The sequence below is a fragment of the Myotis daubentonii genome, chromosome 10 (genome assembly GCF_963259705.1).
Source record: "Myotis daubentonii chromosome 10, mMyoDau2.1, whole genome shotgun sequence".
Classification (NCBI taxonomy): domain Eukaryota; kingdom Metazoa; phylum Chordata; class Mammalia; order Chiroptera; family Vespertilionidae; genus Myotis; species Myotis daubentonii.
In genome coordinates, this window is record NC_081849.1 from 30,238,174 (window position 1) to 30,263,653 (window position 25,480).

A 25,480-nucleotide genomic window follows, 5' to 3' on the forward strand; every position below is an offset into this window, starting at 1 on the left:
TGGCCCAGCCGGTGTTCCTCAGTGGTTGAGCGTTGACCTGTGAACCAGGAGGTACTGGTTCAATTCCCAGTCAGGACACACACCCAGGTTGCAGACTTGATCCCCAGTGTGGGATGTGGAGGAGACAGCGATCAATGGATTCTCTCTCATCACTGATGTGATATGTTTCTATCTCTCTCTCTCCCTCTCCCTTCCTCTCTGAAATCAATAAAAAATATATTTTTAAAAAGTAGCTTCTGATGCCTTTCATGCCCAGTCTCTAAAATATCACAGCTACTAAGCTCTATTCTTGTATGTGTGTATACTTGGCCTCTCTCACCACAGCAGGGCTGATATCAGAGAGTGTGCACAGCAGTGAAATTATTAGTGGTCCACAACCAGTGTCCACACCCACACCTTAGCAGCTGGTCTACATTTCAAATATCCTTCTTGGCTTCACCCATACTTGCCTGTCAGGCCATCAGTGACATTGTCTCAAAGCATGAGAACCAAACCACAGAGAAATCGTTTATCCCTTTGATTATGAATATGAGCTAACTGGAGAGTATTCTGAGAAGATAGGCAGTGAGCTAAAGATTCTCAAGACGAATGTTTAAAAAAATACACCCAAATCAAAAGCAAACAGGCAACTTAAACATTGGGAACTGCTCTGGAGATGGGCCAATGTGCTCATCATGCGGTTCTAGAAAAATAATAATCCTTGGAGGGGTTAAAGTTCAACAAGCATAAACTAACACTTAAGAGTCCAGGAATGTGTCATCAGCCACATAAGTGCATTCTTAAAACAACCCAGCTGGAACCTTCAGCTAAAGTTTTGTGGGTCTAAATTTGTGTGTTCACTAAATTAGTTCCTGCAACACTGGTTTTGTACATATTCCCATCACCCTATATCTACTCCCACCAGATTCCTACTCCAAATATGAATCAAAACTCGGGAAAAACTCAGCACAAAATTCATACACAGATAACTTTGATTTCCATGTCCGTTGAGAGCTAATAATACAGTCAGAAGTAACTTTGTTCTCCTCAAATACCTCAAACCATAGCAAAATCATTATCAAATAAAACTTCTCAAAAAAAAAAAAAAGCCACCTTGCAACTGCAGAGAAGTGAAATTTTCCACTTGACAAGTGGCAGTCCTGAAGCACCGACAGGTCAGTTGCTTTAAGCCAGGATCAGCATCGTGATCAAAGGCTGAAGCTAGACTTGGATATTTAAACTCCAGCTTAACTTAGAACCCGGTGCCCCACGCCCCGCTTGATGTCACTTCCTAATATAGCTATTGAGTCCAGCCCACATTTAAACACCTACTCACAGACGTTACACCAGATAACACTCCTCAACGAAGCTGTGTTCCCGACCCACATCTTCGTACCCACACAGAGAATTCAAAAAGTTCAGACTCCAAGGGATCTTAAAGATCATTGAGCCCAGCCTCCTCGTTTAGCAAAGCATCATAATTCTCTACAGCCCACCACAATTCCTGTCACCAGCAAGGGTGAGGTCCAACTCATTGTTTGGCAAAATGTACCCTTCATCATCTCTTCATCTCTTTCCAGACCCACAGCCTCTCAGTTCACCTTATACCTGCGCTGTAGGCTTAACAACCAATTTTCTTTATCTAGAATACACCAAGCTTCTTCAAACCTCCATGACGGTGCTGTGACTTCTCTAAGGCACACTTCCATCCTTGAACAATGACTTGTTTGAATGTCACCACCACAGTAAGGCATCCTTTGACCCTTTCAGAGAGCAACACTGCCCCTTCCTCCATCATCCCCTGACATTTTTTTACATGCCTCTGACATAGTGCATTTCTCAGCACGTGTGAATCTGTGTTGTTTGTATGTCTGCCTTCTTCCACTGGAAGATGTGTTCCATGAAAACAGGGACTATATTTCATTCCTGCCTGTCATCTTTGTATCTAGGCTGGCACCCAGTGAGCTCTTTATAAAGTCAGAGAAAATGAGATGGAGAAATAGAAGAAAATGTGGAGGGTGATCAAGTCAGAGCATATAAGAGATTTGCTCAAGGTCACCCCAATAGACACACAGATTCCACAATTTGCATTCTGTCATACTGACCAGTTGACATAAACTCACTTCCCCACCAACTCACATCCACTGATGTCCCTCCATTTTCTCTGGTTCTGAACATAGTTCCCCAGCCACAGCTCTGCCACATCACTGGTGGGGACACCAGCAAGTGAAGATGTCTGAGAGAAAGTTGAACCTTCCAGGAACACAGACGTGAGCTGATGAGGGCACTGGAGTGAACAGTTTAGGAAATGAGGGGCTTCCATGCAAGACTGGTGGGTAAGTGCTCAGGAGGAATATGTTCCCTTTTCCCAGCAGTTGCTTCTGGAACCACTATTCCACCATCAAAACCCCAACTGCGTAACCTTCTAGCACTCCATCCCCAACGACAGTGTTTCTGGGGGCTGTGGGTCTTCCTGGCTATCTCCTCCAATGTTTGGGAAAGCCCCATGACTGAGCTCAGCCTCTCCTACTTACAGGGAAAGCCAGCCAGGAAAACTAGCCAAGAGATTAGCCAGCTGGCAGCAGGTCTGGGGATCAGGCTGCATGAGCCCAGACAGACCTCCAGGCATTGTGCACGGGCGGCCCCTGGCCTGGAATCAGGCTTTCCAGCCCACAGCCAGCCTCCTGTGAAAGTGTCATAGCAATCCACCCTCCCCTGGGGCCCAGCCCAGAGAGAGCAACCCCGCCCCAGCTGCTGCTAATTTGCACCTCATTAGCAATAGCCTCCCCCCAGTGACAGTCCCTCAGAAATCCCAGATTGAGCACCTCATTGGTGCTAAATGAACTCTGGGTGTTTGGGGAGGCTGGCATCTGAGCTGCTAGGAGAATGACAAGTCTCAGGGCTTCCCAGAAAACCAGAAGAGCACGGGCTACAGACAGAAGACAGAGAAGAACCTTGTGTCTAACAGAAACCAGTGGTTCAACGTTAGGAGGTGCTGAAAATCAAAGGAATACTTTGAAACTTTAGCTAATGGCCGCAAGGCAAATGGTGAGCTAAATGAAGGCAACTGGATTGTAGCAGAATACCAGAGGGAAGCCACAACAGGTTTCTCCTCTACTTGGATGCTCGAAAAACTACCATCCTGTCCCATGTCACAGAGGAAGAGTTGGGACAGAGGAAATGCATCTGAAACTCTTAAAACTCCTTTTAGAAGGAAAGATGAACAAAAAACACCGTCTGTTCAAAATTTCTAAAGAAATACTCTGATTTGTCAAATTTCCTATTGTTCGTATCAAGGAAGAACAGAGTAAGCAACTTCCATTCACCACAGTGAGTAGGACACATGCTTTTATCCCAACTCCCTCCAGAAACTCCCACTAAAGTGAAAGTACAGGAAATAAAAGACATCATTTCACAAGAAGAAAAAAAAAAGAAAAGGTGAGCTGACAGCAAAGGGAATGACAAGACTTTTAGAAGCTGGAGAGTGAATTGAATAGAGTTAAGTGAATGTAGGCAGGGCAGAGGAAGCTGGAAATTTGGTGTATTTGGGAAGGAAAAAGTAATCAACACAGAACTCCAGAAAAGCTTCAGAGTTGAAAGCACCAGGTAACCATGAAGGTGAGAATGGGAGAAGGGGCCAAAAAGCGTTGAAGAAGCCTTTACAGAGACTATTTGGATCTCCATCATGAGGAGCCTGATCGTTACTCTTGACATACTAGAAATTTAGTTTCTAAAGATGCTAAACCAGAGAGGAACTAGAAAACACCAATCACAAATGGGTTTGAGTATGAGATCTTCTACTGAAAGCAGAGATCTACTGAAAATCTGTAAGTTGAATAATAAAAAATCCAGCCCCAGAGAAATAACAGGTCTAAACCTCTTCAGAGGAAAGCAGAGCATTCTTCTGAACAGAAAACATTAACATTTAGGAGTTTCCCCATAAAAATTGTGAAGCTTAATGTTCTAACAAATCAAAGACATGTACACATAAGGAGCTTCCATTCAGCCTCTCTCTTAAATATGACCAGATCATCAGAGTTTCCAACATGAAGAGAAGATACTAACTAAAGAGAAAAAATTTTTTTGAAGAAAAGAGAGTTAATATAGGGTGAATAAAATGTTCAAACGTTATCATTAATATCCTCAGAGAAATAAAAGATATTAAAGCCATGAAACAAGAGTTGAGTGCCATAAAAATGAGCACTAGAAAACAAGAAAGAGCTCTTAGAAATTAAAAGTCAGATTACAGAAGTTCAAAGGAAAACGTTGATAGAAAATAAAATTAGAGAAATCCTCCAGTAGATCCAATAGCTACACAATATAAAAAATTTTTTTAAAGCAAAAGGTAAAATGGATGGGAAGAAGGTATTCTTCCCTTACCCCCAAATTATAATACCAGAAAGTTCCTTAGAACTAAATATTTTCAGATTGAAGACATCTAAAAAGTTTCCAACACCATGAATATATGTGCCATGCTAAGGCACATCAGTTTTGAAATTTCTAAACAGTACATATAAAGAGAAAAAAATTTAAACTAGAGAGAAAGAAAAAAGCATAAAGTTACTGAGAATCAGAAATGGAGTTGGTCTTGTCAACTGCAATTTTGGAAGCAGAGAAGCAACAGGGAAATGTATTCACCATTCTGAGGTAAAATCATTTCCAATTTAGAACTCCATACCCTGAAAAACTCTCAATCAGGTGTGAAAATAGATAAAAAGATATTCTCAGACATGAAAAGACTCAAAATATCTACCTCTTATGCACCTTTTCTGAGAAAACTATGGCAGGATGTGTCCCACATCCTAGAAAACTTTTTCAACTCAGTCATCTAAAAATATGATGAAAGTTCCTGGGGCGGGGGGTAGGGGGGTGGGGGAACCATCCAAGAATGTGGTACTGTTAGTCTTGAAATGTTTGTGTGCTCCACAAAACTATACAGAAACCAAAAAAGAAGTATAGGAAATCTAAAAAATAGGGGATTCAACTGTGGGAAATAGCAATGAGAAATTAAGAAAATGGGGAGAAATGAGAGCTGTGCTACAAACCAGACCAGAAGAGGCAAGATAATGGAGGGATAAATGGTGATGGAAAAAGACTTGACTTGGGGTGGTGAACATACAATACAATACAATACAATATACAGCTGATGTATTATAGAATTGTACATCTGAAACCTATAGTTTTATTAACCAATGTCACTCCAATAAATTCATTAAAAAAAGAAGGGATAAGGTGATGGAGGGAACCAGGACAGCCTGTCCACACAAAAAATAACAAAACTGACACATTATTTGATATGTTTAAATGTACTAGAAGATTTATGGTTCTGTTAAAAAGTTTGTGGAAGAGTTATAAAGAAACTTATATAAAAATAATTTTTTCAATGAGACCAATATTTTAAAATATTGGAGGGATTACTTTGTAAAGTATATGATTATTGAATTACTATGCTGTACACCTGAAACTAATATAAAATAATACTGAATGTAAACTGTAATTGAAAATTAAATTTTTAAAAATTATAATTTAAAAAATGAGATCACGAATACAAGAAAGGAAATGTATCCAATAGTGCACTGGGTGGCTCAGCTATAGATAAGATTTAAAACTTTAATATTATATTAAAGTTTAATATTATAAACATTTATGAATGATTTAAATAACATTGTGAAATAAATATACTGGAAAGATGAAAAAAGGGACATGTGCAGGTAGGATCAAAGAGAACTAAATCATCTTCTTCTCATAGGATATAGTTGAGAAAAATTGTAAAGCAAACCATAGTGGCATATTATCTATAAATATAAATATGGAATCCAGAGGAAGAACTAACATATCACAGAAGCTTTGGGGAAAAGGGAGTATGGGAGAGAAATAGAGAAGGGAACTCCTGGGGTTTTTTATAAGCCTGTGGTTCTAGTTAACAATGAACTATGCATTAAGCTACACTTATATATTACTTTGATTAAAGAAGCATTGTATTTAAAAACTAAAACAAAAAAAAATGGTTAATTCTCGCATACCTGCATTTGCACATCTCTAAAATGATGCTGACCATTAGCAAACATATGCTTCAGAGATTTCGTGAAGAAATGTGATTACTCTGAAAAGTTCACAAGGTCTTCCCATTATTCCATGGCAGACAGCATCCATATGATTCAGCATGGTGGTGGTGCTAGCAATATTTTGCCTTTATATGTGGCTTTGCAATTTACAAAGTGCATGCCTCATTCCATTCAACTCAACAACCATGCTGTGCAGCAGGTATCAGCAGCCTCATTTTTCAGACGAGAACATGGGGGTCAGAGAGAATGAGACCTATCTGATGGTTAGCAGGTGACACACAAGCAAGCAAATTCCAACTTATACACATATGACGCACACCTCACACACACACACACACACACACACACACACACACACACACACTGGAGTAGGCAATACTATTTTCTAACATAGATGGACAGTGACTCATTAATAGACTTGTTTTCTAACTTTATTTATGCCTTTTTCAATCTAAGGCAGTGAGGAGTAAACATTTTTGAATGAAGGCTACTAGGAAAAAATTGCATGTTGCAAACTGGCTTCATTGAGTGACATGGAAAGAAATAGGACGTTTTGCATCTTAGAGTTTAGTATATGGAATAGAGTTACGACATTGCTCAGTAGCCTCTATGTTTGAATAACTGGATTTGGTTGAAAAGTGGATAAAGAGCATTTTCTAATCTTAATGCTGAGATTTGTTTGCTGGCTATGTCCCCATATCAGATGGACCCGCTCATCACTCTGGGTGGCCTTGAACCAAGATCCTCTTCCTTCCTGCATGTTAATGCTTCTTTGATCTCACTGTTGCTCTCTCTATTGTACCCTACTTTTCTCTACTTTCCATTTATATGAGAAAAATGATGATTTTCTAACACACAGGACGTGAGCCAGCTCTCAGGCACTGCAATGCAATGGACATAATACAGGAAGTAAGCTAGACATCACCCTAATCCTTCAGGAACCAGCTTGAACACCAGGAGACAGAGCTGGTCACGCTGACTTTCCACCACAATGCTGCACTCCATTTACTGAAGATTAGGTCTGAAAAGAGTGTGCAGTTTTCAGCTGAAAGCAAATCTTTCCTAGCTGCAAAATTATCTGTATTTCTATTAACTGGCCCAGTCAATGTCTGTTCACGTAATGGTGTTAGACGGTAACAAGGCCTCTGACGGGAAACAACATCTAAGCCACTCAACTACCATTTTCTAACACATTCAGAACACATATTTCTTCCATTAATTTGTTCAGTGATTTCTAGGTATTGGAATCTGGGGGGAAAAACTTTCCACTTCATTAAAAACATTCCAATGGTGTGATATTTTGGGAGTTTCTCCAAACAGATTAGAGAGAAAGTCTCCAGCTCAGAGGCAAGCCATGTTCCCCAATTTTCTGTAGAGTTGCCTGCTTAGAACTTCGGACAATGTTGTTTGGCTCAAGTATTCACTAATGACATCAGAGTTAACCCCTCAATACATGACTTTCTGTAAAAATAAGTTGCAGGTTCAGACTCTGAGGCTATCACACATCCTCCTCGCTCCATCTTTCCCAAATCCTCAGGGATTTGTCCTGGAGGCCTGAGAGCAGCGTGGCTGTAGGCCACCATGGCCACTTTATGCCCCGGGGCAGGAGGAGAGCTCTTGTCCCCTTCGCATGGTTTAGTGGCAGGGCAGAGTGGAGGTGTCACTTCTGCTGTAATAACAGAGGTTCCAGAAGGGGACGTGGCAATGGATTCAGAGGGAACAAGGTCTTCCCCACATTGGATACAGAGCATCACCTCTCTGCTCCCAAACCTCCAATGGCTCTCTGCTAACTACAAAACCCAAATTCTTCTGATAGCATTCAAAGCCTTCTGTAATGAGTACTTAACCTTCCCTGGCCTGATCTTCCACTGTGTTTCTCTGGGATCAAAACAAAATTATTCCACAATTCACATGCTGCCAAACACGCCCACCGTGCCCTTTGTCATGCAACTCTTGCTGCCTAGATTGTGCTCCATCCTCGTTCTCTCTCTGCCCCATCACCTCCTGCTGAAATACTACCAGTCCTTCAAAATCCAAGGAAAATTCTCCCCAAAAGAACTAACCTCTCTGCCCTTCGTTTGTATTCAAACAGCCCAGATATGATCATGTGCATCCCTCTGTGCCTGCTGTACACTTTTGTTCAAGCTTCTGATGTTTTTCAAGTACAGAGTAGACAGAACTCCTAGGAAAGGTCCTTTATGCATGGATTTCTAGGGAGGGGGACCTATTTAAAGCCCTCCACTCCTTCCAAATATTCAAATGATGGGTTTGGGGGGCTGTTCAAAAGAGATGAGAAATGAATAAACTATATTCTGAAGCTCTGTTTCTGGTCTGCCATTTAAAACTTAGGGCATGTTTTCTTCACTGAATCAATGACATGAGCAAATCCACCTACCTACCTCCACCTATCTACCTCCTCTTCCTCCTCCAAGGCACATTCAACCATCACCTGCTCCAAAAGATCTTCCACTCTTTGGTCTGACATAGGAGCCGTTCTTCTGGGCTCCCCAGCCTATCTCCTGAACATCCCTCTGGATTTATCACTCTGATTGTTACAGGTCGATTCTTTGCCTCTCTCCCTCATTAGATCATAAATTCTTGATAACAGAGATTGTTATTTCTCTTTTATTTCTAGCACTTAGCATGGTATTGGCATGTAGTAGGCACTCAATATGTTTTCTTATTTGTTTCCTCAATAAGTTATAAGCAATTGAAGCAATTTTAAGGTAGAAATCATTTATTATGCTACTTTGGATTCCTCACCAAGGGCTTGCAATAATGCTTTGCACATATAGCCAGTGAGTACCCCATAACTATTCTTAAAGAACAGGTAAGTCTGTATGCAGGGGACTGCTCATGCTATAAAACATAGGTGAGGAAAAAACCAATGGCTCTCCCAGCAATGCTTTTTTTTTCAAGTACTTTTTTCCAGTTTTCAATATCAAGACTTCAAAGAGAGCACTCGGTGCAAGGGAGAGCCTCAGAGACCATCGAGATTCATGTATTTCATTTCACAACTTCTAAAGCTTCTCTCTTCTTCCATATCTCATCTTCTCACAAATTATCTCACTCCCTTCAGGAGGATGCACATTACTTGGGTTATTTTTAGAACACCCTTGTGTGCAATATTGGCAACTCAAAGCACCAGAGAGAAGCCACACAAACATACAAGGATTCTTCAGGCACCTTAGCTTTATCCTTAAAATTGTGTTTTTGTGGGTTTTTTCTTTTTTCATAACTTCTTAAGGTCTTCCCTTTAGGAACCAGGGGAGCCACATTAAAGGTTACAGTCCAAGCATTTACTTCCATGCCTCCTTGGTGAATCTACAGTATTTATTGAACATGATGGGAATTTCTGATAAGAATAAAACAGGGAGCATAATAAGCAATTTCTGTTACATAGACACAACCCGAAGCTACACACCCCTACCCCACATTTATACCCTGAATCTTGGACCATGCCCCTACCCACATTTCAGGAATTACTGCTGGAGAAGCAGTAATGTTCTTTCCCCACCCTTCACTCTACCCCAAAAAGCAATTACTATCAGGTGAGCTTAGAAGGCAAAATAGCCAGTCAACCAAAAGCAATAGAACATGTTCCCTCCTGCACAGAGCTCTGTGCACTTGGCAGTGTAGGGGAAAGTGTACTTTACAAAAAGAAAAGACAAACTCCTGCCCTTGTCCTTATGGAAACCAGTCACCACTGTAGTGAGGAGGGGAAAAGCCCATGATAAGCAGGATGACAGGGAACACCAAGAGTGACTTTGCCCTTTTCCTGACTACAATGCTCTCTCATTCCTAGTTGTACCTCTAAAGTGTAACTTCTTTTTTAAAAAAATGTTTTCAAATTGATTTTTAGACAGAGAGGAAGAGAGAAGAGGGAAACATCAATGAGAGAGAAACATCATTGATTAGTTGCCTCCTGCATGCCCCCTGCTGGGAATGGAGCCCACAACCAGAGCATGTGCCCTGACTGGGAATCAAATCGATGTTTTCTTGATTCATCGGTCAACGCTCAACCACTGAGCCACACCAGCAGGGTTAAAGTGTAACTTATTAATTATGGAAGCAGATTCAAGAACTGCATCAACCAAGGTTGTCATTCTAGGATGAAAAGCTAGAAGTTTCTATAGATTTGATAAATTAGTATCGTGAGACAGCAATCCTTTTCAATAACAGAACTTTCTGCAGTAATGAGAATGTTCTATATCTGTGTTGTCCAATATGATGGCTACTAGCCACATATGGCGTTAAGCACTCAATATGTAGCTAGTGGGACTGAGGAAATGGATTTCAAATATATTTAGTTACCTTTGATAGGCACATATGGCTGGGATCTACTGTACTGGACAGCACAGCCCTAGTACCTGAAACAGTAAAATGCTATCCTCTGGACAAAATAAGTAATCTTCTTGGCTACCAAATATAGGCTTAGCAAAGTACAGATAAGTTTCTTTATTAGCTCTATGTCAACTCAGTAAAGAAAGGTCACCAAAACCTCTCAGATAAATAGGTTCAGCCAGTTTTAAAGAGTTGCCCACAGGCATTTTTCTACCAGCAGTAGGGTCAAGGGGTGGGTGTTACAAGCATAAGTCTGAAAAATAGAGGTAATAGTAAACTACAATTAAGGGAGAGCTTGCCTTTTCTTATTTAGGAAAGAAGAGAGAAAAGGAGGAAGGGAGGAAGGGTTAAAGGAAAGGAAGGAGGAAGGGAGGGGGGAAGGAATCTTGAAAATTCTAGAAGTGTTTGGTATCTGATATAAATATAAAACATGCCAAATAAACATTTAGCCAAACTAAAATGACGAATCCTAAGTGAAATGGCTACAACTTAAGCAAAATTTTGGAAATATCAATAATTTGTTGAACTGGTAGTCTGGAAATTTGGCTTTGGAATGAATTTTACAGAATTTGGCCTCACTCATGCTAGTCCATATACTCATAGCAACCAGTGGCCACACCAAGGGAACTAAGTCTCACAGAGCCATACCTACACCTGTGCCTTGCACCAGAGCACCCAGAAGAGGGGCAGGGAGACTGAACTCCAGCCAATGTGCCTTCCACCAAATGCTAGATCCTGGCTCTGGAACTGACAGAACTCAGAGGGAAGGGGGGAATTTTGTTAATTTGTCCCCAGAATTAGGACTGGTTTCTAATTCAAACAGAGATACTGTATATGCTAATAGTTAGAAAACATTTTTAATTTGGTGCTCAATTCTTGTGAAGAAGGCCACGGATAAACCAGTATGCTGTCAAATTAGGGACAACCAGAAAGGTGAAGGTGATTAAATATCACCTTCAGATAAGGGCTAAGTGAAGAATGAAAAAAGAGAGAGTTCGGTCTAAATATCTGACTTCAAATATCTGAAGACCTAACATATGGAAAAAGGAGGAGGGTTATCTTGAATATTGCCCAGAAGTAAAAAGGAAGACCAGTAGGTAAAAAAATAAATAAATAAATAAAGAAGTCAGTTCTGGACTCAACATTAGGCAGCACGGTATAATGAAAGGGGGGCGGGTGGATATGCAGACTTTGGGTGACTTGAGACTAAACCTAACCCCTGACTCCATCAATTAATAGCTCTTTGACTCGAGGCAAATTATTTCACCTCTGTGAGATTCAGTTCCCTCATCTGTAACGTAGACATAACTAACTCAGAGAGTTGTGGTAAGTAAATAAGAGAACAACAAACAAGAAGGCACAAAGTACCTAATTGATGCCAAATATTCATTAAGTACCACTTTTCTCTTCCTATAACAAAAGCTTTCTAACAATTAGACCTGACCCATCAGACCTGACCCGACCTAACTCTTGCCCTAAGAAAACCAAGAGCTCCTGACATTGAAAACATTCACTAGTAGAGGCTGGTGGACCATTGGCCAAATAAAGGAGGACCACTTATATTTTATCAATTAAATTTTGTTGTTGTTGGCCACCTTTATTTTATCAATTAAATGTTGTTGTTGTTGTTGTTGTTGTTGTTGTTGTTGTTGTTGTTGTCGTTGTTCCAAGCAAGAGAAACCAAGCTGGTTAACTTAAACAGAAAGGAAGTTTATTGGTAAGATATTGGATGGTTCACAATAGGAAGGCTGGTGATCCATGTTTGGAAAAGACAGGAACCAGGACAGCAGGAATGGTGCTACCAGGGCACTGCCAATGACAAAGGGAGCTGGCACTCCCTTTGTCAGTCCTTTAAGAGGCCAAGTCCAAAAATGCCTGAGTGTCCAAGCTCAGGTCACACGCACATGCTCTTCTGTAGTTTCATGCCAGGCCAGGAAGCCAGGGGTTTTAGTTCTCCCCTTCCCAGCCCTCTTGACTTGATTTCCTCATGTAGATAATGGGTTCCTAGAACACCAGGACTCCTTCACCAAGGCCATTTTGAGTAATTGTAAAAAGTGCACAGTGAAATCTGTGAGAAGCACTAATTGCTGGAGAGATGCTAAAAACAACTATACTAATGAGCTCAACACCACAGTGGGAAAACCATTCACCATTTGTGGATTCATCCATGTATCACTTCTTCCCAACATTACTTTCAGTTCCTGGAAGAGGTACTTTGCCATCAATGGGAGAGCAATTTACTGGAAGTTAAAGACCAGTTTCCAAGCTTCCCATCTGCTCCCAGGAAGAAGTATTTTCTCTCAAATGGCTTGGGGAGGAGGACTTGGGGCGATGTGTTGCACAACACACTCTGGAAACAACAGAGTGGGCTCCCTTAACAACTCCCCTGAAGCAGTGCTCTGAAGAAGAGATATTTGTGCAGGTACACAGAGCTTCACAGCAGCTTGTGGAAGCTGGAACAGAGATGGCAGAAATGCCTGGAAACGCAGGGTCACGGGCTTCCCCACACACATCATGTAGCCTTCAAAGTTAATGGCAGTGCAATTAGAAAGACAGATCTCCCGACAGCTTCATAATTCAACAGCTCCCCTTCAAAACCCATCCTTACAGGGACATGACATATGTCTTCCTTCCTCTACCTCATACCTTTTTTCATGATAAAACTGAACTCCATGACTTATGCTAGCCTTGTACAATATTTTCTTTTATCTTCTTTTTGTCCCCAACCCTTACCTGAGGACATGTTTATAGAGAAAGAGAGAGAGAAACATCAAAGTGAGAGAGAAATAACAATCAGTTGCCTCCCGTATGTACCCTGACTGAGGATCGAACCCGCAATCCAGGTTAAAGAGCTCTGAATGAGAATCGAACTGGCAACCTTTCAGTGCACAGGATGATGCTCAACCAACTGAGCCACACCAGCCAGGATATCTTCATTTTTAAGAGCCTTCCGTCACCAGCAAAATCTCAACACAATGAAATCTTGGCCACGATCCAAGTCCTTGGCTGCAACCAGATTTTGCTCTATACCACATTACTTCAAACCCTTGGGATTCTAAATTATCCAGAGTATTCCACTGAGACAGCAGTTAATGTCAAATATGGCCTCAAAAGCATACCTGTTCATATTTTCTGAAGATATTCCCAAGTCCTTAAAACTGAGAGTAGCCTGGGCTTGCTGCTCACTCTTAGTTGCAGAAGATGGGAGTGTGGTTATTAGGTGATCAGTTATATTGAATTTTCTCCATACAGTCAACAAATGTGTTGAGGTGCTGACTTCTTCCCATAGAATCACTGAGCCATGTGAGCTTATGCTATACGGAGACGGGAAATGCAGTTGCTGTAAAAATGAAATGCTCTTCTTGGAATACCTATGTCATTATTTGAACTGAATCTTCTTTACAATGAAATGGTTGCTGCTTAGCAACTAATGCAAAAGAAGAGCCTGCATATTTCTCTCTCTTCCTTTTTCCCCCGTAGAAGGAGTATTAAACACACACCAGCACACTGGTGGTTTCGTATTTTCACCTGGAGATGGGAAGAGTAATGAAGGTGGCCACGAGGGCATCCTCCTTGTCAATGCAATATGGACTTGGTAGGCCAGCCAGTGACTGGCTCCAACTTTGTCCATGGTGATTAACAACTGAGATAAGTTTAAGGAAATAAATTAACAAAAAGGAAATGTTGCTAATTATCTTTCCACAGAGCCGAACGTGGAAGCAGTGTCCTAGAGTAAGAAGAACAGGCCACGTGGCTTTGGGGAGTCACTTGGTGGTCACCCCTATTCCTAGAACTGTACGATGGCTAGGAAAACAGTACCTGCTCTACCTGTTGCCTCAGATTGTTCTGATGGTAAAATTAAAGCAATTATGTGAAGGCAGTTTATAAATAGTAAAGTCCTAAAAGCACCACACACATTTTTATTACAAGTATCTAAATTCAGTCAGTAATAACAGTTGAAGAAATCTCCATAAATTTGTCTTTTTTAAAAAAAAAATCCCTTCGATTTTGTTATAATTTCACACTGGCTCATGGAAAGCGTCTGTTTTCATCTTTAAATAGCTTCAACGTTTATTTTTGAACTAGAAATGTATTTTGCTACAAAATTCTGAAGGATTTCTTCAAATGTGAAAGAGTGGCTTGGGGTTTTTTTAAACATGATCCTTGGAACTTTCTAGGTGTCTACAGCTACACACAGGAATCTTATGAATTCTGAAGGATGTTCTTATGGAAGAGCTTCTATTGCAAGTACTTGCAGCCTGAATAGGCCCTCCAGTTGAAGGTGAATGACTCAACTCTTCTAAGAATATTTTTTTAAGCAAGTGGTATTTATTTTGCCTTTCAACCACACAGAGTACGCATGAATTGGTCTTAACTTCTTCATTGGACCCAAACCATTGTACCAATACTCACCTCTCTTCAGGTTCCACTCTGACTATAACAAATCTTGTCCTGGAGGTAGAATTTGAAGGGGGCAGTACCAGGCCAGAATCCCAGCAAACCATGCCCTGGCCCCAGGAAACTGGGTTTATCCCACCATCTCAGGCAACGGAAAATTCACATCATTTCACCAAGGAAAGCTCCCATCTTGGCCTCCCTCCAATCGCCAGTAGCACCTGCCATTCGCAGAACTAAGTCTGTACGTGGACAGGAAAAGAATTCTTGTTCTCTAAGCCTCTAAACCAGTGGTTCTCAACCTTCTGGCTCTTTAAATACAGTTCCTCATGTTGTGACCCAATCATAAAATTATTTTCGTTGCTACTTCATAACTGTAATGTTGCTACTGTGATGAATCGTAATGTAAATATCTGATATGCAGGATGGTCTTAGGTGACCCCTGTGAAAGGGTCGTTCGACCGCCAAAGGGGTTGCGACCCACAGGTTGAGAACCGCTGCTTATGAAGCCTTTCTCTAAGCCCTGTGTTTGGAATGGCTGAGCCCACCAAGATGAAAAACAAGGGTGTCTCCTCTCAAGGGATTTTGGTCTCACAACCACTAGATGTTGAAAATATCGCCAGTTGCACACAGAAAATGGGAGAGTGGAAAGCTGCATTACGAACGCAATGAGTGAACATAGACACAGATCTTAACTCTGCCATTTAACTAGTTCTGTGGCCTCAGGCAAACGACGCAATCAGAGTCCCTGCTTAACAGAGGATTATGTTAGCAGCTTTGGGCACAGAGTACACATTTAATAAAACCATTACCTTATAATGACTATGTTAACAAGTGGGTAGTTAATCCTTGTAGTCTGAATTTGAGCCCAGTTAAAGTTTGTTCCTTCTCTTAGCTACACTTTATAAAAACTTTGAAAGTACATTGATTGCCTTTGCTGCCTCGGGAAATGGTTTATCAGAGGCCACTGAGAAGGAGAACAGTGACATCTGTCCCTTCATGGTCCCTGTGAGAAAAGGGGCGGTGGGGCCGGAAGGTAGGGAAGATCATATTCTGCAGCTTCTGGGGTTCAATGACTTTCTACTTCCTGTCTAAGTTTAGATGCTGAGGACAGGGCTTCCAATGGAGAGAAACAAAACGATGCCATGGTTTAGTCTTTGCCCTGAGAGGGGGCCAACTTAAAAGGAAGAGGCTGTTTTAAGTCAGGCTCTTTTCTCCAAAACCTCTACAGGGAATGCTCCCTGTGTGAGAGAGGGTGTCTCCAAGCCTGTCACATACACAAGGACGATGATGAGAACACAGTCCTTTCAGTTTGAAGAACGCTCCAGAAGTTGGTCTCAAAGTGATACACCGAGCCCTTTCCAACTGCTTCCACATAAGCTTATGTAAAGCTTTCTTTTTTTCATCTTTAAACAAACCGCTTTCAAGTTATTTTGAACAAAAATTTACTTTTCCATAGAATTTTGACATCTTTCTCAAAGACAAAGTAGTGACACCTTTTAAAAGTGTACTTTGGACCTTTCAAAGGAGACTATTTTCTGGTTATTTCCTAAAAATCTACATGATACATGAAAGCAACCCAGCTGATTTTTCTTTGCCTTTTGAAGAAGAAAAACAGACTTCCTTCCTCAATACTTCATAGCCTTGAGCCAGTTTTATTTGCTCAACAAATATTTAATAATCACCTAAAATTTAAAAAAAAAAAAATCTGTTGTTTGGCCTCGTTGAGATAACTGATAGAATACCCAGAAGGCTGCGCCTTCTATTTCTGAAATGAGCCAGGACAGGCAGCATCTGGGAGGCTTTTTCCTGATTGCCTGGAAAAATAACCTCTGTCCTGCAGTCCCCAGTGACAACTCCATTTCTAGGGCCTCTGTCTTTATCCACTCCTGACACAGCAAAGCCCTGCGACCCCCTAACACTAACCCTCCAAGTCTGGCCCCCTGCTCCCAGATGACCAGCTGGGGGTGTCCCTGATTCCCTCACATACTGACCAGGCCTGTCTTCACCGACCTTGGCCTTCTGCCTGCTCCAATTTCCAAAGCAGCTTTCTCCTTTTCACCTCTTCGCATCCTCTAGTAATAGTGACTATTTTTTAATAAGTCGTGAAAAGAAAAGTACACATTCTGTTCCTTAATGAATGCCAAAACCTATAAATGAAATTTCCTAAGTGTATATCTTGTTTTCATATTGTCTGAATAATTTTATTACTAGCTATCGACATTTGACCAGTGCTCAGTATTTTGAAGATAAACAAATCTACTCCTTAATTGGACTTAATTGTAGATGACATCACTCTAACAAACACACTCATGGCACTTACTTTGTGACAGGGAGTATTAAAAGTGTCAGCCTTCAAACAATTCTACAGGGTGAGTACTACTATCATTACCATTTTATAGATGGGGAAACGAAGGCACAGAGAGGTTAGGTAGCTTGCCCAAGGTCACACAACAGACATAAGTGGTGAATTAAATCCAGGCAGGAGGGTTCCAGAGTCATGGCTCTTAACCACTCTGTCTCTCATGTGATTAAAAAGTAATAATGAGATTTTATTGCAATTGAATTATAACTATTTTAAGCTTTGAATGTTTGCCCTCTCTTCCAACAAAAGCCAGACCATTCATAATACAGTTTAACTCAAAATGGGTTACTTATCATAGCATTATTTATGAATCTGAAAATCTTCAGGTAACTCCACTTAAGCAAAATACATGAAAGTTAGGCAAAAGAAGTAGGTAAGTCCCTGTCAACAAGCTACTGCCTTTAAAAAACAGTATCTGGCCGAGCCGGTTTGGCTCGGTGGATGGAGCATCGGCCTGCGGACTGGAGGGTCCCAGGTTCGATTCTGGTCAAGGGCATGTGCCTTGGTTGTGGGCGCATCCCCGGTGGGGGGCGTGCAGGAGGCAGCTGATCGACCTCTCTCATCGATGTTTCTGACTCTCTGTCCCTCTCCCTTCTTCTCTGTGGAGAGTCAATAAAATATGTATTTAAAACAACAACAACAGTATCTGCTCTATTTCAAAGGCTCACAGAACCTCAGGACTGGAAGGAAAGAACATTAAAATCACCTGCAAAGCCCTTCTTCCCATCTCTACCCAACCACAGCCCCTCCTTCAGCCAACACACATACACCTAATGATTTCATTTCCTCTCAGGTCACCACAGCAGCACCCATGGCCCCTCTCTTTGAACACTGTGTATGTCAGGAACTCATCAGCCATTGTTTTTCTTTTAATATATTTTTATTGATTTCAGAGAGGAAGGTAGAGGGAGAAAGAGATAGAAACATCAATGATGAGATAGAATCATTGATTGGCTGCCTCCTGCGAGCCCCACACTGGGGATGGAGCCCACAATCACGGCAGGTGCCCCCACCAGGAATCGAACCGTGACCTCCTGGTTCATAGGCAGACACTCAACCACTGAGCCACACCAACCGGGCTCATCAGCCATTCAAGTGCTTTATAAGTTAGGTGAATAAAAAGTAACTGGCACTTTTTCTAAGACTTTCTTATTAAGTTAAAAACAAAACAAAGGCTTAGCATCACGCAGTCAACCAAGGAATTCTTCTTAAAATAACTTTTCCACTGCAGTCAATCAGGTGAATTGGAAGGAGTATGAGTAAAGTAACACAGAACAGAAGCTGCTGGAGTCACCCCAAACTGGCTGGACAACGGTCAAGACAGATTCCAGGAATGCAGGGCAGCCATCTTTCTGCATCTCTAAGTTCTAATCATAGGGAGAAAAGTCAACAGAAAATTCCCTGAGGAGAAAATCAATGATGCCTCTTGGAAAGGGATGAGACAGACAGAAAGAGAGCCAGAGAGCTAATTAGTGCTACTCAGAAGACAAATTGAGGCCTTCTCTTTGACAAGCAGAAAATAGCTGGTTAAGTAAGAGCTTCTGCCGCCCCTCTCTGGCCTCCAACAGATGGCCAATGGGTTGGTGCAGGTACTCACACAGGAATTTGTAGACAGGCACACACAGTCCTGAGCTGTTGGACAAAGTGTAAATGACAAAAAGGCAGAAAAGGGGAAAATCACAATTGAGATGGACAAGAAATGAATCACGTAGTAGTTTATTTAAAGGAAGCAATTAAACTCATTCATTCAATAAATATTTATCCAATACCTGCTGAGCAAAAAGAACAGGATTTGGGGATTCAAATGATAAGGTGCAATTTCTGTCTTCAAAGGAGCTACCAACCTAGCAGGGAATAATGATACTTATAAAAGTTAACTCTACACAAGGCACTGCACTGAGTCCTTCGCCTAAAGTGACTCATTCAATTCTCCTAACAAACCTCTCTAAGGTAAGTATTACCATTCCCCCATTTCAGAGATGAATATGCTGAGCCTCCAAAGGTTTACATAGCATGCCCAAGATCAACTAGACGATGTCAGGTCCAAACTCTACTTTAATTCCCAGAACAGGAAACCCCAATTCAGTCTTAACACTGCTGTTGAAAGCACCATCTGAGGACAGGGTAGGATCAACCACCTGTCACAGAAAGTGGACACTTCTGAGCTCAGTCCCAAAGAAGACTTTGCCTGGAGAACAAGCCAGAGATGAATTACGAGAGTACGACGCGCAAACATAATCTGGTGTTTTTATTTCTTTAATCTTTTTCATTGCATTGGTTTGTTATGCCTTGTGAGAGGCATAACATTCCAACCAGTTCAAACAACGCCAAGAGTTCAAACAGCTCCAATCCGTCCAAGCAATTTGAAATCAGTCCATTATTATAGTTACTTCAAGCAAATTAAATTTCAAAAGGGGGGAAAAAAAGCCTAGTAGCTTAGATTCTGTTTTCATCCTTACCTTCCTTTTTCAATTATCCACTGTAAGAAAAGCCCAAACATTGTCTTTGAATTGTGGTAACTATTATCCTGAAACTGCAATTACAGGATCTCAGAAAAAATAATTAGGATCAGTATTACCAATACAAACCCACGTAAGAAAGCAAATGTCATAGCCAGCATGTAGGCAATGGTCCTTCCAGATGCTCCCTGTCTCACAGAGTGAGTGACTAAGCCCACTTCAAGGATACCTCAGAGCTGAACAGAGAATGTGGATCGCAGATGCCAGCCCAGAAGGCCATGGATGGTGTAGACAGCCTGGGCCCTCACTAGGAGTCCTCATTTTCTCAGATTAGAAAGGGAAGTGTTCCAAAAAGCTAGCTGTAGTCTGAATTAGTTTGGCCTAATGCTGCCGTGCCACAGAAGAACTGAAAGCCAGCAAAGCACCCTTCTACTTATCAATCCCCTGATTCCACAGGATCCAAGGCTGCCAAACTTCCATGTAGAAATCAAGCCTCCTAACAGATCAATTAGAGCAGATTGAGTACTCTGGACAGTGGTTCAAGTGCAATCTTGCCTGGTGTGTATCCTGATTAAGGAAGTCTACACTTAGCCAAGCCCTAAGTGATTATTGAGGAAGGAAACATTAAATTAGAACCAAGGTTGTCATCTGATCCTAAAGTCTAAATGTCAGAGGAAAACATAAAATAAATAAAATTGATTTACATAGAAGGAGGATGCATACTTATATTCAGAAGAAAACTTCCCTATACACTAGTGATTTCCCTGCAAGGAAGAACAATGTCTATGCTAGCCTACTTGGCTTTCAACATCCCAACTGTCTTTCTTATAATCACATAAACTTGCTTTGCAGAACAAAATACCAAATGGAGATGCTATGCTCTCATCATCACCCTATAAAAAACAATAGACCATTTTTAGCCCTAGCTGCCTCACCTAAGAAGTCTAATACTCCTTGCTGCTACTCTTATCTTGTACCAAAAACTCCCCGTAAGAAGGAGGGGGGCGGGGGTCTGGTCTCACCACCCCTGGTTTATAAGTAGAAACAGAGACACACAGGCATTGACACCTCATAAGTAATGGTAACTGCCCAAGCCTCCTTCAAACAAAATCATGCTTCATCATTTCCTCTGCGCTGCGCCAGGAGACTCGGACAGGCCAGCTCTTCACCAGAAATAGGGTCACCAACACAACACCTGTGTAAGTTTTACTAAAAGGGAGATAAAACTCTTAGACTGGTTCAAGAGGTGGCAGGTGTCATGTAGGTGGTTTTGTTCTCAGAAGCAAAACCAATCTATTTTCTGATGATCATGAATGTATCATCATTTTTATTTCTCAAGTAGCAGAGGAGTTCCTTAATATTTATTATATAGCCAAAGGGGCACAGACAAAAGAGTAAAGTATACAAAATATTATATATAATCACCTGTAGTATATTACAGAAGAGCATGTAGATTATAATGCACATACACAAGTACACACATGGAGAGAGTTCAAACCAGAAATAAATGTTTAGGGAAGCATGATGTGGTTTTGAAACAAAGTCATTTAGCATCAAATCTGGGTTTAAACTCTGCCTCCTACCCAAACTCTAAGCCTCAGGCTCATTTTCTATAAAATAGAAACAACCATAAGCATAGCATAGGACTGTCATGAAGAGTAAATAAGAGAGAATATACGATAACACTTAACACAGTGCCTGGTACACAGAGGATGATAACCATCAGTTACCTCTTCTTCCCCACCCCTGTGTGCCTCTAAAAGATTTTTTTAAATGTATTTTTACTAATTTCAGAGAAGAAGGGAGAGAGAGAGATAGAAGCATCAATGATGAGAGAGAATCATTGATTGGCTGCCTCTTGCACACCCCCTCCTGGGGATCAAGCCCAAAACTCCAGCATGTGCCCTGACCAGGAATCCACCCATGACCTCCTGGTTCATAGGTCGACACTCAACCACTGAGCCACAATGGCTAGGGCTAAACGAATTTTTTTAATATTACTGACATAAATGGGAATTCTTAGAGTGGTTTTTTAAAAATCCTACACGTATGTATCTGTTGCAGCACCATAATTTGCAAAGAAAAAGGAAGTAGTAATTTCAAGAAAAAAGGACAAGCTCACTTGCACTGCCTTCTAAACCTTCAGCTTTACAGTCTACAGAGACTATTTGCTCCAGGGGAGCAGAATCTGAAATAAAGGAAAAATTCTCATGGGAAAAAAATGGTTCCTAAAAAAAAAAGCCAAGAAAGAAAAGATAATGAGGGAAAATCGAGGGGTATGTGTAAAGGGGTTTATTTTACTTAACAAAGTAAAAGTCAAGCAAAATGAATAATCTGCCTCCAGAAACGTTTATTTAAAGGCTCTTTGTAAAGGGCTCTGGTTCCTAAAAAGACAGGAGTCACTGCATATGCCCACCCACTCCTCATTTATTTTTAAACCCTAGATTATATGTTTCTTAGCAACAGAAGGAGCAGATGAGACCCCCCCCCCACCCACATGCACACGCACACCCTCTCCCAAAGCCCCCTTCTTTCCTGTCAAGTGTCATTCCACAAATACCCATGTTCTCCAGAAAATGTGTTTGAGCTACCTGCAGGTCTCCTCTTCCCCACCTTACATGATCCCCCTTACACAAGCAGCCATGCTGCACACTCGCACTGAACCCTTTTGCTCAAACTTCATTCCGTGAGGTCTCGCTAACGCCCTCTGTTCTCTCCCACCAGTCGCTGTCCTCAGGCGCCCCAGAAGGGAGGTGGCAGTCCTCCCTGAGGAGCCAGGGCCCAACTCCAGCCGAAGCTGCTCTTTCCTTACAGACCATTCATTACCCCAACAGCGAAACAACCCCACGCGGCCACCTCTGAGGCCTACACAGTGGCTGCCATGGCGAGTGGGCAGGCCACTGACCATGACCCTAAAAATAGTAACAATAATGGAAACGGGACACTGTCCAGGTTATCCAGGACAACCATGTGCCAGATGAAATCACCTACCTTTTTGCAGTCTTTCCCCTGACTTGGGGACTGCCTGGCCTTGTTTGGCTGGGCACAGTTTATGAGTTCAAAGAACAATTGCTTAGCCTTTTTGGGGGGCAGGGGGGGTTGGAGGGGATAGGGCAGCAATACTCAGATATTAGTGTACTGACACACTGCCAGAGGAGCCCGGTAAACATTCCCACCCACGGAGAGTTGGGTTTTGGAAGCCTTGGATGGTGGGAATTGTTAACCAGCCACCTGAGGTGACACTGCTGCCAGCGGGTTGCTGAATAGGAAACCTGACAGCCCTATTGAAAAGGAAATTATGTTCACAAAGTAGGACCTATTTTCTACAGAGGATTCAATCCCTCTGTAGAAAAACACGTGTCTGGGCCCACGTCCGTGTTTGTGTGTGTGCACGCTCACACATGCACCTGTGACCATGTGGCCCAGCAAGCCGTGGCCCCGCACAGGACCAGTTCCCAGGAGAGAAGGGCCCCGGCCAAGAGGCAAGCTGAAATGATTTCTCTGGCAAACTCTGGCTTTGTAGCCCTACCCAGTGAGGAGTCAGACGGAAGCCAATATCACAGGAGCCCAGACTTATGATGTACTTCACGTCACCGCCCACCCCAAAACCTCGGTTCCTAAATAGGCTGAATGTAGCCCCTGCTTCCCTAAGGGCCAGACAGGCCACCATAACTAGGAAGGAGAACTGCCTGTGCCCCAGCAGGTCTCCAGAGACCTACTCCACTCTCCACGACCCGTCTAATTTTAGAAAGAGAAAGATCCATCTGGTCCTGATCTATGTGAGTAGCGAAGAGAGTAAGTCAGGTGGGAACCACCTCAATGCACAGCGAACGGAACGCACTCAAGGGACAGGAGCAACCACCGCACCAGGAAGACTGTTTCAGAGCCATCAGAAGCCACCGCTTCGACACAGAGCCCATGCCCTAGGGACCGGCGCCTCCAGGCCCGGCAATGCCAGCGGGGATCCCAGTGATTCACACGCGTAGCCCATCAATACAACACACACCCGCGCAAACCCACACGCCTCTATCATCTGCGTTTGCTTACATAACAGCACATGGTGTGCCAGGCTGAACACTTTCTCCGGGTTTCTGGAAAGGACTCTACCTCCAAAGAAGTGAGGTCAGGAGGCTGCTTTCACTGACCCCATTGCAAGATACCCTCTGAGCCCTAGCAAGCACACATCTTTTAAATTCTGTGCTTATCATCTTGGCTTTTGAAATGAATAAGCAGGAAGGGCAGTCTCTGAAACCCTCCAAACCTCTCATATCTTTATTCCTGCCTGGTGCCTGGGGGGAGGGGGGGAGGGGAGGGGACAGAGAACCTACTGAGTCTCGTTTCTGGTTTCTGGATCCGACACAATGTGGGGCACTCTTTCATCATAACGCGGTGGCCATTTACCCCACAACGTCCTTGTCTCACACACACATCCATCCTGGGGGCAAGCCCTGTCCCACTCTCGGCCGCACCCCTCGCTTGCCAACAAGGCTCCCCAAGTCGTCCATCTGGGCACACCTAGTAGAGGGGGAGAGCACGTGTGCGTGTAACCCCGTAACCAGCAGCGTCTCTACAGCACAGTCCACGTCGCCTCTTCCTTCCTGGGCATTTCCAGGCGGGTCCGACCTCCAGGAGGCTTTCTCTTCAGTGTAGACCTGTCCTGTCCTGCCCCTCGGGCGAGCTCAGCTACCGAGTTAGTGCTAAAGGTGCACCCAGCAAACTGCGGGAGGGAGAGCGAGTGGGTGAAGATGACGCCGGGCTTAGGGACAACTTTGAGGATTTCTGGCCAGAAAACCAGGCGTCTCTGGGCGCGCACCCCCCGCCCGCACACGCGCGCTCGATTGTGCTGTTGCTCTGACCTCAGGGACCCAGTCTTCCCTCCCGTCGTCCTGTCACAGGAGGAGCGGGCAGTAGCTTCCCTCCAGCCCAACATGATGGGATGACAAGAGAACACCTCTCCAGAAAAAGGGGGTGGGGAGAGAGAGAGAGAGAGAGAGAGAGAGAGAGAGAGAGAGAGAGAGAGAGAGAGAGAGAGCGCACAGGTGACCCACTCCGCGGCAGCGCCCTGCGAGGGGAAGCGCGGGTGGCGCCGGAGGCACCTGTCCCCACGCTGGAGGCACCTGTCCCCGCGCCGGCTCCGCGCCTACCTGTAAGAGACCTGCTTCCGGAAAGTTAAGTTCCGCAGCTTCTCCTCCAGCGCCTCGTCCTTCTCCTTCGCGCCGGCGGCCGCGGGCTCCTCCAGGGCAGCGGCCCCCGCCGCCGCTGCGCCCGCGCCCCGCGGGTCCGCGCCGCCCTCGGCGCCCAGGCAGCCGCTCCCGGAGCCGCTTCCGCCGCCGCCCGTCGCCCCCTGCTCCTCTCCCGCCGAGGAGCCGGGGTTCATGGCGCCCGCCCTGCCGGCCGCGGAGGGAGGCGAGGCGGCTCCGCTGCAGAGGCCGGGCCGGCGGAGCGCGCTGGCAGCGGCCGCCGCTGCGAGAGAGCGAGCAGGTCCGCGCTCCGCTGGCAGGGGCGGCAAATGGCAGCCCCTTCCCGCAGCATCCATCCGCGGCTGCACCGCACCGGAGCATTGTGGGAAACTCCGTGCCTCCACTCCCCCTCCGTGGCCAATCAGAGGCCACCTCCCTCCGCCTCCCCGCGCCCTCCCGGGCAAACCCGCGCCCTCCAGCCCCCCTGACCTGTCCTCAATCGGGAGCGCCAGCAGGGGCTGAACTTGAACTCTGCCCTGAGGCTGCGGGAGACGGGGACGGAGGGGGAAGGAGGAGCCGCTCGGCTCGGGGCTCGGGGCGCTGGGCGCGAACGCGGGCGGCGGGAGCGGAGAGCGCCCGAGGGAAACTCCTAGGAACGCGTGCCGCGCCCCGGTTCCCACACCGGGAGGCTGG

General features: G+C 43.7%; 1 protein-coding gene across 2 annotated transcripts in view; it reads right to left on the bottom strand.

Annotated features, from left to right (window-relative positions):
• The window catches only part of DGKI (diacylglycerol kinase iota), a 396,707-nt gene extending 371,558 nt beyond the window's left edge, over window positions 1–25,149 (bottom strand). For both annotated transcript variants that reach the window (XM_059711894.1, XM_059711895.1), the window contains exon 1: window positions 24,752–25,149. In XM_059711894.1, the coding sequence (XP_059567877.1) occupies window positions 24,752–25,143 (392 nt within the window). In that variant the 5' untranslated portion in view covers window positions 25,144–25,149. The remainder of the gene's footprint in view (window positions 1–24,751) is intronic.
• Window positions 25,150–25,480: the final 331 nt, after the last annotated feature.